At 54.6% G+C, this 14,319-nt stretch overlaps 1 protein-coding gene across 9 annotated transcripts; it reads right to left on the bottom strand.

The window, feature by feature from the left end:
• Positions 1 to 6,100: 6,100 nt before the first annotated feature.
• On the bottom strand, positions 6,101 to 13,640 carry ADAMTSL5 (ADAMTS like 5). Of its 9 annotated transcripts, XM_045831576.1 has the most exons (13): positions 13,300 to 13,436; positions 11,888 to 11,987; positions 11,410 to 11,482; positions 11,210 to 11,301; positions 10,900 to 10,960; positions 10,641 to 10,749; positions 9,466 to 9,593; positions 8,931 to 9,042; positions 8,508 to 8,594; positions 8,197 to 8,360; positions 7,699 to 7,894; positions 7,550 to 7,621; positions 6,101 to 7,211 (listed from the first exon to the last, which is right to left on the bottom strand). In XM_045831576.1, the coding sequence occupies exons 2-13, from the start codon at positions 11,959 to 11,961 to the stop codon at positions 6,910 to 6,912; spliced, it is 1,470 nt and encodes a 489-aa protein (XP_045687532.1). In that variant the 5' UTR covers positions 11,962 to 11,987; positions 13,300 to 13,436; the 3' UTR covers positions 6,101 to 6,909. The 9 variants fall into 9 exon arrangements, with proteins under 9 accessions (XP_045687532.1, XP_045687540.1, XP_045687537.1 ...); XM_045831584.1 differs by lacking the exon at positions 10,900 to 10,960 and having other exon boundaries at positions 11,210 to 11,304; positions 13,300 to 13,640; XM_045831581.1 differs by lacking the exon at positions 10,900 to 10,960 and having other exon boundaries at positions 13,300 to 13,430.
• Positions 13,641 to 14,319: the final 679 nt, after the last annotated feature.

Raw genomic sequence — 14,319 nt, 5'->3', positions numbered from 1 at the left:
GTCTCCTCTCACCATCTGTCCAGGGGGGAAGGGACAAGGGGGTCTTTGGGGGGGACCATCCTATCTAATCAGAGATGAGAAGGTAAAAGTCCCACTTTACAGATGAGGAAAACAAGGACCAGAATAGAGGTCAAGTGGCCAAGATGAATCGGAGGTGAGAAGTCCACATTTTTCTTCTGGAAGGGGATCCCAGGAAGCTCCAGTAGGGATCTGTAGGAGAAGGAGCCAAAGAAGTGGGTATGGCCAAGCCTGGAACAACTGTGGGCACCTGGAGCTCCAGGAGTCTGTGCCCAATGCGCACCTGAGACTGTACCCAGGTGCTCAGGGAGCCAGACTATCCACCATCTGTTGGTGACTGGGAGAGGAGTGGCCATTCATTCCACCCACCATCCCTCTGCAGGCAGCAAAGAGGCCTGGGGGCTGGCAGCCAATGTCAGACTGGCATCATGAAAAGTGGGAGAGGGGAGATGTGTGGACACTGATGGGGCCTCCTACAGCCTGCACTTGGGTTCCTTTGTGAGGCCAGCATGACCCTGATCATGAAATGAGGCAGAGATGGAACATGTAAGGAAGGTGACAAGCCTGGTGCAGATATAGATGCAAAGAAGAAAAAAAAAAATCCAAAGAATAGCAAATGCAATCCAACAATATACAAAGTATAGAACACTCCTGTGCAAGTATAAGTTCCTGGAGGCAGATCCTCAGCTGGAAGCTGGGGGGTATGGTGGGGTGGGAGAGGAGCTGAATCAAGAGGTGCTCTCAGCGGGGGCAGGGGTGCCTGGAGCCTGAACTGCACACACAATGAGCTTGATCTTTAGCCTGGGGGCCAGGTTTTGTACCCTGGGGAGGGGGCTGTAACCCCGAGGCATCTGCAGTCGCAGCTAGGGAGGACCTGGGGCCCACAGGGTCCTTCAGTCCACCCCTCTGACCACTTACCTGCCATCCCAAGCTATGCTTCTCCTTGGCTCTAGTGGGCCACAACTTCTGGTAGAAACACAAGAGAAGGTTTGGCAGAATGAGCCACAAACCCTCACCCTGCAAGTGCTCCCAAGGCAGTAACTTGGTGATTCTCAGCTGGGGGCAATTTTGTCTCAGAGATGTTGGGCAATGTTATCTGGAGACACTTCCAGTTTCTGCCTAAACACATCAGCAGTCTCAAAATCCTTTGACATGTCATGCCCCTCACCCCTTAGCAGGCCCTGCTTGTCCCCAGCTGCTGGTGGCTTCTTCTAAAACAGTTTCCCCTTCCCCTAAAAAGAGGAGGCAGCCCTGTGCAGCCACCAACACCACCACCCCATGTCCTCATCCTTGAGAACTCTAACAAGGGAGGTGGAAGTGCTGAGTTACCGCTGAGCAGTGGGTTCAAGTCATTCATTCCATCACTCAACAGATACTGAGTGCTTACTGTATGCCAGGCCCTGATCCAGGAGCCAAGGTGACAGTATTGATCTAGAGAGATAAAAAGTCCCCACTCCTGGGAGTTTGGGGCGGCAACAATTGGCATGATAAATGTATAACATATTAGAGGGAGGTGAATGATGGGGGGAATGCAGCTGGGAGGTGAGGAGGCCAGGGCTGTAAAGTCAGGGTCAAAGGAAAGGCCTGTTTAAGGAAGTGACATTTGAGTAGAGACATGAAGAAGGGAAGGTGAAGGCATGAATCTTGTGGGAATCAGGGCAGGGGTGGTCCAGGCGGAGAGAAGAGCCTGTACAAAGGCCCAGAGCCAGGCCTGTGTCTGGCAGGACAGAGGAAGAACAGGGAGGACTGTATGGCTGGAGCTGAGTGAGCGAGGGGAAGAGAGGAGGTGAGTCTGGGGGTGGACCATGCTGGTACCCAGAAGGCTTTTTCTTGGGGACATAAGATTAGTCAAGGGGGAGGAAGGGAAGATTGAAGGTAATCATTAATGAACCCCCATCTTGCCAAGAAGTCTACATGGGCGTTGGGGACAGGGATCTCATAATTGCCTATATCACTGGCCAAGCTGTTTGAAGAATGTGGTGTTTGGCTTTGGTCTGGGGTCAGGGGATGGCAGTGCTGGCCTCACTCTGCACCTGGCACCCACCACACCCCGCCACCCCCGGGGAGAAGAAAAACAGGTGCTCAAAGGTATCCCTGGCCCAGCCCTGGTCAGCTCATCAGGGAGCACAAGTGGGGAAGGCACATACCTGTCTTCCCGTGTGGAAATATTGACCTTTAGTCCCTCAGACTTGGATTAATTTGAACATACAGAATAGTGTAACCAGTGACTCAGAGATAGTAGGGCGACAGGGCCAGCCCCTCCCAGTCACTCCCCAGACCCAGCAGTGCCTTCCATCCTTTCCTGCCCGATTCAGAGCTGTGGTGGTCAGACTCAGCCCACTGTGAGAATTGCCTGCCGGTAGTTTGCTGTTTTTCATCGGTGGATAGCGTGCCATTCAGTGGGTAGGCCAGAGTTTACTTGCCCCATTCCGTTGCTGATGGGCATTTGAGTAGTTTCCTGTTTGGGGTTAGTGTGATTAAAGCTGCTAGGAATATTCTAGAACTGGCCTTTGGCGAGCACAGCTTTCATTTCTCTGGGGTATAGACCTGTCAGAGATTGGAGAGTAGGATGACCATAACACATTACCACATATTGGAGGGGGGAGCTTAAAAAAACAAAGATTTAGTCTCTCCCATTCCGAAGGCCAGAGTCAGTTACAGGGCCGCACTCCCTCCTGAGATTCCAGCAGAGGGTCCTTCCTATCTGTTAGGGCTTCTGGGGGCTCCAGACCCCCTTGGCTTGTGGCCTTATCACTCCAGTTTCTGCCTCCATTGGCACTCCCATGGCCATCTTCTCTGTCTCTCCACTGCACGTCTCTTACGAGGGCGCTTGTTACTGGTTTTAGTACCCTCCCAGATAATCCAGAATGATCTCATCTTGAGACCCTTAATCACATCTGCAAAGACCCTTTCTCCAAATAAGATCCCATTCACAGGTTCTGGGGGTTGGGACATGGACGTATCTATTTAACTCACTATCGTGATTTGCATTTATCTATAGCAGACACGGCCAAACTGTTTTCCAAAGCGGTCTGCCAACCTCACCTGCACACCCGCACCTAACCCTGTAGGCTGTCACAGTCCAGGGCCTTCTGCAGGCCTTTGAGTAGACATGTGTCTTCCTGTGGGTCAGCTGGCTGGTATAGGGTCAGTGAGAGAAGGACAGACAACAGGGTGGTGCCCTCTGCAGAGAATTAGAAACGAAAAGCATGAGTGACCCCCAGAGCTGGTGTTTGAAAATATTGTTGAAAACAATTTTTTGTGGGGCTAATGAAATAATTATAATTTTTTTTTTACTAATATGGGTGCACGTTTCAAATGTGCCCGTTTTAATTCTTTCTCTTTTAATAAACATCGCCATTTGTGGGAAGTCAGCTTGGAGAATTCCCAGGTTCTGGACAAGCAAGGACACATGCCCCATGTGTTTCCTTCAAGAGGAAGTCTCTGCCAGTAGCCATTTGTGGTCACTTTCCCCATGTGTGAATCTCTAACCCAGATGGGCACGGTGCATCCCTGAGGGGACACAGTAACTAATAAAAAAGAGCCAGGGGACTGTAAAGAGGGAAAAACACAAGTCACTTTCTATCATTCTGTGTAGCCCCCTGGAGTTATTAGTGTTTCCATGTAAAACAGTGAAACAGTGTGACATTTTTGCTTGGCAAGTGCAAATGGTAGTTCTGCCCTGAACCACAAAGTTGCTGAATTTTTAGAATGCATCTTTAAATGCATTCTAAAGAAGCATCTTTAGAATGGTTAGATTGTTTTAAAGCTAAAAAACAAACCAAAACAATGTGATGTTTGCTGGGAGTATGTTACAAGATCATTACCAGAAACAATGAATATTGGTGAGGACTGTAAAGGGGAAGTCACTGCTCAGGTGGCCACAGGCCATCCTGCCTGTCGAAGACGGTTCTGTGCTGGCCCTTCTCTGGAGCAAGTGCCTCATGCCAGTGGGTCTAGATGATTTGGGAGTCGGAGCTCTGGGGATGAGAGGGCCCCAGACTCATTCCCAGACATACCCACACGCTGCAGGGAGGCAGAGGGGACAACTTTGGCTTAATGGCAGGAGGAATGGAGCCATAGGTGGGTGCTGGTGTAAGGAGGCTGGTGGATGGAGAGAGGCATTCCTGAGGGTGGAGAGCAGGACCGATAAAATGGCATTGGTCTGGTTAAGATAGCATAAAGTATGTAAAACAAAATGGAGTCACTCATGTCAACCAAGATGGCTGACTGGTAGCCAACACTTTGGTTCAAGAGGGAAACTACCTAAGTCATGCTAGACACATCTGGCAAGAAGACACACCCAAGATATCTGCACATGTGATTAGAAGAGCCACGTCTGCAGAGTGGAACCACCCACAGATAGGCTCCTGGGGAAATTCCACACTTGCCATCAGGGGTGCCAAGACATTTATCAAAAAGACCCAGAGGGGTGGAGTACACCATTTTCAAGGTATAACAGAGGCAGTTTCCAGACCACTGCTGAGACAGCCAAGCTTCACACACCAGAGTGCTGCTCCATACTGATCTCCCTTGGCATCAGCTGCCAGAGGCTCTCCCCTGCCAGATGAAGGACTTTGTCTGCCTTGCCACCCACCTGGCTCCAGAAATCCTTCCTTGCAAGAGGCTGACAACTCCCTGGCCCACCATGCTGTCTCCTGGACCTGTAGACTGAGACTCTGGGGCCTCGGGCTCATTATCCCCCATTGATTGCTGTGTGTGTGTTATAATTCTCTTAGATTGTTAGTGTGAGTAGGATATTAATGTATGTTGATGTTCTACTTTGAGTGAACCTGTATTCAATAAAAGCTGAGTGAATAACATAGTTACTCTGTGTGACTCTTGTCTATTGCTTGGCGCCCGGCAGCTCAGCAGACAGCTAGCCAAGCAGTCACCTGACTAACATAGGAAAGACTATCACGAACATACACTCTTGACACTGAGGAAGGCAAGCGCAGATGAGCAAAGGGGTTGTAGAGGAGGTACAAACCGTCTGCAGGTAACCCGGCGCCTTAACCATCGTTTCCCCATTCTGCCACCAGGGGGCACCCAAGCCCCGCACGTCCCTCCAGAACTACACCCCACTTTGCCTGCAGGAGTTGGGGTTCCGAGGATTCTCCAGCTTAGGCACTTGTTGCAGATGACAGAGTCAGGCCTGGGAGGTGCAGGCACTGCTGAACCCCTGGCATACTGTAGGTGCTCAATAAAGACCCACTGTAGCAATGCATGAATGAATGGAGGGGCTGGAGAAGGAATCCAGAGTAGTGTGATTCCCATGGTCAGAGGGCTACAAGGGTACTTGCAGATGGAAAATTAAGGCTCAGAGAGGGTAAGGGCCTGGCCTAAGGTCACCACAAGATCAGGGGCTGAGCCCCTCCACTTGAGACCTGCACACTGTGTGCCCCTTGCCCACTGCCAGCACCTGCACTCCAGGGAAAACCACGGCCACATGGTACAGAAGAGCAAGATTGTCCCCAGACGACAGTGAGCCTTCCTATCCAGAGTGGGGAGGCAGAAGGCAGCCTCCCAGGGTCCCCTCATGGGGAGTTTGCTGGGCCACCGCACAGACACCCTTAATTCTCACACCACCCCGGTCTGCTCTCTTGCTCCAGAAGAATGAGGAGAATCTATCCAGGACGTCACATGAAGATGGGGATAGGCTGAAGGCAGGGCTCTGCCTGCCTCCTCTGCTGGGGAGGGGTCCCCTGGGTGACCTGAGATGAATGTGTGGCCCCCAAGGAGGCACGGAGAAGGTGCTTGGGGCCTATAAAAGCCACATTTACCCTCCACTTGTCCCCCATCTTCATATATTCCATGTCCTCATCTCCCACACAGGGTCAGGCATGCTGAAGGGAGGCAGGGGATGGACCACGAGGAAGGGATGGAGTTTGAGAGGTCACACATGTGCATGCTGTAAGAGCACAGTTGGGGAATGGGACTACCAGTGCTTCTCCTCACCTTCGTGGCCATGTATGTGTAAGTGGGGTGCCCTTGTTAAAAAAAGGAGTGCTTGTAAAAATTAAATAAAAATATAAAAGGGTTGAACAGCAGCGTGGCCTAGAGGAAACCCAGCCAGAACTGCTGAGGCTGTCAAGATCATCTCTTAATAAATAGTCATGGGCATATAAAGTAAAGCATAGGGAATATAGTCAATAATATTGTGATAACTATGTATGGTGCCAGTTGAGTACTGGAAATACGGATAGGAACACTTTATAAAGTATGTGATGTCTAACCACTAAGCTGTGCACCTGAAATCAATACAAAATAAAATTGAAAGAAAAAAAATAGGTTATCTTTGAACTTCCTGGTACTCAGCACATAGGGGGAAATTAGTACAGTACAGTGCCCGGTTAGGCATGTCTTCCAGGGGGCATGTCTGTGACAATGTCTCGGAGCATATTAGCGTGTGTGGGCAAATGGCAGTGAGGAGAGAGAGTAGAGTGTCAGGGAGTTATACAGTGATGACTTTCCTGGCAGACAAAGCAAGGAGGGAAGCTGGTACATCACAGTGTCTGCTTAGGCATGTCTTCTGGGCCCTGCTTGCTTATGAGAGCTTCTCTAAGCAAATGAATGTGAGGCAAGGGGAATAAAAGCAGACATAAAGTTCTTGAGTATAAGATAGCTATGAGTTTCCTGAAAGCCATGATGAGAGAGGAAATAAGAGTTAAAGAAGCAACTCAATGTGTTTTCATCATTGTCTGCCTACTCACAACAGTGGATCTAACTGCATGTGAAGGTGTATAAGTATATATGATGGAGAGTCACAGAGTTGTGGTGGGAGATATTTCTGAGCTCCCTGGAAGCCAGGGAAAGAGGGGAAATAAGCTGAGTTTGAGCCTGGCCAGGTACAACTTCCTTGCTGTGTGTGGTGAGACCTTGTCTAGCGGCTCAGACAGGGCAGTGTCTAGCAGCCAGGCGTACACGGCTGTCCTCGGCGGGGCTCCAGGGCCGGGCATAGCCTGCGTGGGGCAGCAGCAGCCGGTCCTGAGTGCCATCGGGACTGACGAGGCGCTGGGCAGCCAGCAGGTACTCTCGATGGAGGGACATTGGTGGGCAGGGGCAGCGACCTGGTGCCCATACATACTCAAGGGCCTGCAGTGGTGAGCGGTTCTTGTAGACAAGTTGCACATGCACCTCATAGCGGGTCTCCTGGGCCTGGTGGAGGTGGCCCAGCACTCGAGCTCGGAACACTGTGGGCAGAATGGTGCTAAGGCCAATTGGATGGGCCAGCCTAAACACCCATCCATGCACCCCATTGCCATATGAGGGAACTGGAGGTCAGGTGGGACATGGGGGCCCCGTAGAGACTGTGGAGAGGGTACTGGGGTCAGGATCAATAAGGACTTAGAGGTCAAATTAGAGCAATGAGTCAGATCAAGGAGTCAAATTAGGGCCAGAAAAAGGGGTCAAGTTGGAGTCAGGTCAAGGAGTCAAGGGTAAAGTCAAATCAGGGTCAGATGTGGGCAGGAAAGGAGCCAAGTGCAGTTCAGTTAGGGGCCAGGTGAGGGTTGGGGAAAGAGTCTCTCACCAAAGTCACTGCCGCAATAGTGGAGCAACCGGTGGGCACGACCGCGGGTGTCGGGACAGGTTGGGCAGGGATCTGTGAGATGGAGCATTAGGGCACAAGCCTCACCTCCCTGCTTGCCCCCATCCTGGTTGTGGTTGTTCCCCCCTCACCTGGGGTGGGGTTTGGGGTCCGTGTGGGGAAAGCCGGGGCTTCGTTGGGCTCAGAAGACTGGGGTTCCACCTCCAGAGGCTGTGGCTGCCTCAGGGACAAGCTCAGGGCCTGTGTCTGCTCCTGGAAGGGGCCATAGAGTTCCCGAGGGAGCCAGAACTCGAACTCAATGCCGGGATTGGGCTCCTGCAGGAGGACCTGCGGGGAGGGTCAGGTGCTAAGGAGTGGAAATAGGAACTGATAGCCCATCCTCCCTGCTCTGGCTCTCCACTCCTGCCTTGCCCCTCTGTTTCTCTACCCTAGTCTCCCTCCTCTGACTGTCTGCCCTAGCCTGGCCCCTCTGACCTTCTCTAATTCAGTCTCATTCCTCTGACCCTCTGTTCCTAGCTTCCCCACTCTCTCTCCAGCCTCCCCAGCTCTGCCCCTAGTCTCCCCTAAATCCTTTAATCCCCACCACCACCACCACGTACCCAGCCGCCCCCTGAAGGCCAGGCACGCACCTGCAGAAGCAGGTCTTGGGTGGTGGGTCCCGCCGCACGCAGCGTCTCCTCTGGCCCTGTGGCGCGGGTGTAGACCACATGGGTGCCTGCCACGTCGTAGGTCCCGGGTGGGCTGATCTCCCACTTGCCGTTGAGCACGTAGCGCCCGTCGCCCCCAATCAGCGCTGCAAGGGAAGGGTCAACCCGGGCTCTCCGGAACCCGCCCCTCCCGCCTCCTGACCCTTGAGTCCCGCTCCTCCGGCCTCAGTCTTCCCGCTGCACCCGGACAGCCAGCAGGGCGCCTCCCCGCTCCCCCTCGGATTCTGCGATACCCAAGTAGTTGCGGCTCCGATGGGCGGCGTAGATGTGTCTGGCGCCCTCTGGGATCAGGGTCACATTCCAGTACCCGGCATAGGCTCCTGGGCAGGAGGAAAAGGGTGTTGTAGTGCAGACGGGGTGTATGAAGGATGCTTTGAGAATTAAATGAGATGCTACAACTTAGGAGGTTAGTCTTGGTCCTGGTATCCCCAAAACACTCCGTAAACGTTTGGAGTTAACGATTATTATCGATTTAGTGAAGCAGTTAGAATCACATCGATTCTGGTCAGGGCGGGGCAATCTCGCATTGACCAATCAGAATGAAGAAAAAGGGCAGGGCCGCAGACTGCCCAATCAGTACGGAACTTTACTTCCGTGCCCACAGGTTCTTAAAGAGCCCGCTGTGCTAGAGTAGAGAGGACGGGGTTAGTGGTCACCGGCGTCACGAAACACGCGCTGCACGAAGAGGCACGAGTCGTTGGCGCCGCCACAGCGTCCACAGTGGTCCTCGCGGGCGTCTGAACCCATCAAACCATCACAGCCGGCACTCTAAAGGAGTGAGGAGGACACACGTCACAGAGAGCCCCCTGCCCTACTCGGTGCCTCGGCCTGTTGGTGGGGGGCAGAGCTCTGAGAACTAGGAGGAGGAGCCTAGAGACAATGGTGGAGCCTGAAATAAAAGAAAGGAATCTGAGAGTAAATGGCTGGGCCCAGAGGTAGAAGTCTGAGGTGGGGCCTAAGGAAGAGCACTGCCTGTGGAAGGTGGAGGGACTAAGGAACAAAAGGAGTGGGGCCTGGGCGGGACCTGAGAGTAAAAGGACGGGCATTGGCGGGAAGCTTGGGGAGGAGCCTATGGGGGGGCAGGGCCCTTCGGGGACAGCGCTAGGAGGGAGGACTAGATCTAGAACTAAATAAATGAGCTTTGAGGGCGGAGCCTCAATGGGAGGTGGGCGGGGCCTGGAGAGTCCTTACTAGGCAGCGTCCCCCAACGCAGAGTCCCTGGCTACCCGGGCTGCAGGGAGTGCCATCCAGGACGCGGCCAAAGCTATGGTAGAAGGCATGCCCCAGGGCCAGGCAGTTGAGGTCACACTGGTTGGGCGCTGGGGGCAGAAGGAGAGGGTAAACCAGGGGTCTTCTATCCCAGTTACAGCCCTCTTCCTTCTAGGCTCCCCCAGAAATCCATCCTCTTGAGCAGTTAAGGCCCAGAGTCTCAGCCAATACTACACATCAAGGTTGAAGCAGAGCCAGGACTGAACTTAGGCATTCTGCCTCCAGCTTCCTGGGACTCTCCCATGCAAGTATCTTGGACCTTCATGCATGCATGCATGTGTGCATGCATTCATTCATTCCTTCCTCAAATACTCACTGAACACCTACTATTTTCCAGACACGTTTCTAGGCTCAGCGTTGAGCAGAACTGCACCCAGTAGGTGCCCCATAAAAAGTGTTTGTTCAGTGCTGACTGGGTCGCACATAGCCCGGGTGTATCTTTGGCCTTCCCTAGTACTCAGTTTCCCCCTCTACCTGGCAGGGGGGACAATGGGCAGTCCACTCTCAAATGTGGGCTCATAATCCTGACTCCTGCTCCTTCCACTCAATCTCCCACCTTCCTGAGTTTGGCTGACCCTGCCTGGAATGGAGGCTGAGCTGGCCCTGGTGGGCCAATTCTTAAAGCAAAGGAAAAAAAAAAATACCCATGAGGTTACAGATGGACCTTTCTCCATTCTAAGCTTTTCTTATCTGTGTCTGCCCCCATCGTGGCATCTAAAGCTGCCTGTCTTAAACCTGGAGGCACACTGCCTCAGGCACACAGTTATATAACTTGCTATTTTCAGCTCAATACAGGCTACATTTCCTGCCACCGGCATAAGTTTGAGAACTGTTGGCCTCTGGATATGGCTCTAAGTAAATCTGCAGCCTGGTGTTCAACCCTGTGCAGAACAGACCCTGCCTCCCTCTGCCTCTGCTTTACACCTCACCTGTGCTTCCCCCCTTCACTTCACCAACTTATATTTATCCTTCAAAGCCTAAGTGCCGATGCTTACTCTCCTTACTACCCTCCAAGTCCCCTTTCCTTCCTAGCAGCCATTTCTCCCTGCCAGCTCTGAGTTGTTCCCCCTGGACCAACAGGAGGGCAGGCTACTCACCGCCATAGAAGGGTACCCATTGGTAAGTCTTCTGGAGGCTGAGGACAGGCTGGCCATTGTAGAGGGCACACTGGATGTCTCGGAAGGCCATGGCCCCTGGGGGACAGTCCTGGGGACATGGATGGGTGGGTCAGAGTCTGGGACAGCCTCGGGGAAGCCCAGGGAAGCTGGCAGGGTGGCAAACATATCTGAGGCCATGAGTGGGGAAGCAGAAGGCTTTAAGACAGACTCAAGGGTATGGGACATGGACAGAGCTTACTGGCAACTGGCAGAGGCGGTACTCATGGGTGTCCCCCCAGCACAGCTCCTCCCTGGGAAACCTATGAGGAGCAGGGTGGCCAGAGTATGGTCAGGTCCCCTAGTAACCCCCTCCCCAGAGCCCGCCTGCACACCCTCCACACATACACTCCCCACCCCCCAACCCTACCCACATTCCAGGTGGATCAGTGGGATTAAAAGGCACAGCAAGTGTGGGCAGGTGAAGGGTGTGGTCAGGGGCTAGGCCTGGCTGGCAGGGGAGGAGGGGCAGGAACCCCTTCGAACATGCTCAGACACTGTATCCTGCTCACCGGATGCAGCGCCGGCTGCGTACGGAGAGCCCCCGCCCACAGGAGCTGGAACAGCGGCTCCAGGAACCCCATAGTGTCCACTCTCCCGGCCCCTACTTGGAGAGAGAGAAGCATGGTCAGCCTGAAAGGGAGGCTGGCAACCCCCACATGGCTTCTGGGTCCCCATGCCCAGTGTCCTCTGGGCTCATGTCTTCCCTTACCTGAGCACTGCTCCCCAAACCACAGTTCAGGAGGGTCCACAGCAGGAGCAGGAGTTTCCATAGGGGGAGGGGTCTGGGGAAGCATAGGATGGTGCTGCAGTAAAGGCTCAGCAGGCCAGGGGCTGAACCCCAGCTCTGCCCTGACTGTGAGATTTGGGGCAGTAACTTAATCTGTCCGGGCCTCCCTTCTCATCTCTGAAAAATACAGCCCCCTCAGAGGAAAGTTTTGAGGAGTCCTTCAGATCAGGTAAGAAAAATAGGAGGCACAGAGCCTGGAATGGAGATGAAGAGCTCAAAGAATATTATTATTGTTATTATTATATTATTATCATTATCATTATTATTGGTTATTGTCTTGTGATGCACACAATAGGTGCTTAATCAGTGTCTAATGACAGAACAAATCATTCCAGGACAGTGTACAAGTGTCTCCAGGGTCAGGGCCCCTCACCGCTCTCTCCACCATCATTGCTTCTACCTTCCTGTGTGGCCAGGGGCCAGCCACTCCGCTTCCCCAGGCCTCAGTTGCCCCATCTGTGCAGTGGGAATCATCTGGGGTCAGTCCAGGACACTGAGACCTTGCAGAGGGTGCAGCCAATGGGGGCTGGGTCAGGGACCGGGTCCCTCCAGGGCCCTCTCTGCTCCCAGACCCTTGGCAGCAGGGAATCCCTGGACTGGGGAGGGGCAAGGAGGGGTGACCTGACCCTAGGCCAGCCGGTGCCTCATGGCCTCATGAGCAGGGGGTATGGAATGGAGCACCAGGATGGTCTGTGAAGGGAAGGGGACCCCTGATGAGGATGATGCAGAAAAGAGGGAGACAGTTTGGGCTGGCAACTTTGCCTTACACGGGCCTCAGTTTTCCCATCTGTAAGGAGAAAAATAGAGCCACTTGCCATCCACACCCTCTGCATGACCATGACATTGGCAGAGAAAGGAGGAGGGAAGTGTCAACCTTGAGTCCTTACTTGGGCCACAGCCAGGGAGCCCAGCAGTCAGCAGTACCAAAAGGACATGCAGGACAAGCTCCTGGGCACTGGGTGGGGGGAGGCTGGGCCCTGCCGGACCCATGGCCCTTCCTGAGCCTCATTTTCCCTGTATCTCAGGTTGTCCTGGCTCTGACACTTGGACCTGGGGCACCAGGGGTCTGGTGCTGAGGTGGCTGCAGGTGCTGAAAACCTGGAAGACCACCAGCTGGGGGTTCCTCTTTCTGACCAGAGCTGTGTTGCCAGGTGCATTTCAGACCCTCTCTGAAGCCAGGGTCCTGGCTGGCCCATGAAGCAGGAATTTGGAGGGAAGAGCAAAGATGCGGGAAGAAGGGTTGGCCTTCTGACACCCCCTCCTGACTCAGCCCTGGCTATGAGGTGGGAATCTAGGTGATGGAAAATAAGGGGCTAGAGCACAGGTGGCAAACACAAGGCCTGCAGGCCGAGTCTGGCCCTCCACCTTGTTTTATCTGGCCTAACACCTTGTTTCTACCCGGGGCAGCGCCAAGCTCTTGCTCCTAATTAAGGAGTAGTTACATTTATACAGTCCTAAAATTACATTGCGCGCTTTGAAGGCAACCGCCAGGCTGATGTGGCTCCCGGTGAAAATGAGTTTGACGCCCCTGGGCTAGAAGGACCACCATCCCACTCCCGAGAGCCCCCTTCTGAAAGAGCAGGACACTCACACCGGGTTTTGGTTGAACTTCTGACTGTGGGTGTGATCGCAGGGTAAGCCACGCCCCTGGGCCTCAGTCTCCCCGGGAGGAAGAGGGGATGAGCTTTTTCTCCTCCTGGGGGATTGCTGCCTCACCGTCCCCCTGCCCCCACCCTTCCACAGCCCTACTGGACCCAGGGAGGAGGAGCAGACATGGCCTCAGATAGTGGGTGAATAGGAAAAGGGGCTTACCGGCGACTTAGAGCTCTGGCGGTGCGACCCGGCTCTCTGGTCGGCCCCAGGGCGAGACGAAGCTGCGGTGCCCGTGGGGAGGGGCGGGGGGATCCCAGGGAGGCTCCTTCCACCCGGCCTCCCAGGGCGCGCCCAGGTCGGGGTCCAGAGAGGCAGCGGCCCCTTGCGCCCTCGCGCGGCCGTGGAGCGCTTCCGAGAGGATCTGCCGCAGGGGACTGCTTCGCGCGGATCCCGGCACCCCAGAACTGCGGTCTGGTGTCTGAGAGTCCATGTCCCGGTGACCTTGGGAAGCCCAGGGCGGGAGAACGGCGAGGGGACTGGCTGTCTTTAACCCCACCCCGGGGCTGCTATTCCGGGCGCCTCGCTCAGGGCCGGGGAATGTTAGAGAACCGAGGTCGTCCTGCCCCGGTTCCGGGAGTCCGGGGCGCTGCTCCCTGTCCACTAACGTCCAGATCGTGTCCCCGCGAGGGTCTCCTTTCCCAGCCACTATCCCCTTCTCTGGTCCTTCCCTCAGGGTCAGCCTACTCAGAGACCTGCGCGCCTGAGTTCCGATCCTGGGGTTTCCGCTTCAGGTCCCGGCCACCCCAAGCACAGGGCCCCCAGCGCACTGGGGAAACGCTCAGCCCCAGGAGTTGGGCGTAAGGGGCGGAGAGCCCACTCCCGGCCAGCGCATTTCCGGGCGCCGCTGTCACCAGAGGACGCGCCCCACCCCGCCTCCTGCCCTCCCTGCCAGGCCCCCGGACTGTGAGCGGCTTTGGAGCCAGACCCGAGTCCAGAGGTCTCAATTCTGCGTGGCCATGGCCCCACCCTCTCCTACCTCAATTTCCCCAATTGGGCAAGGGGGCCACCGCGACTCTTCAGCCAGACTTCAGCTCTTTGCGCGGACTGGCGAGATCAGGGTTACCCCAGGGCTCTCACCACCGAACCCTTTCCAGCCAGCCGCCGCCCAGTCCCCCGCCTACACGGGGACGCAGCAGGCGTCCTCTGCTCTCTCCTCCCTCACTGTCACCTAAGGTGCTC

The sequence above is a fragment of the Phyllostomus hastatus genome, unplaced genomic scaffold (assembly GCF_019186645.2).
Source record: "Phyllostomus hastatus isolate PE091 unplaced genomic scaffold, TTU_PhHast_1.1 phas_contig_159, whole genome shotgun sequence".
NCBI classification, from domain to species: Eukaryota; Metazoa; Chordata; class Mammalia; order Chiroptera; family Phyllostomidae; genus Phyllostomus; species Phyllostomus hastatus.
This window is presented reverse-complemented; position numbering and strand designations above follow the sequence as displayed.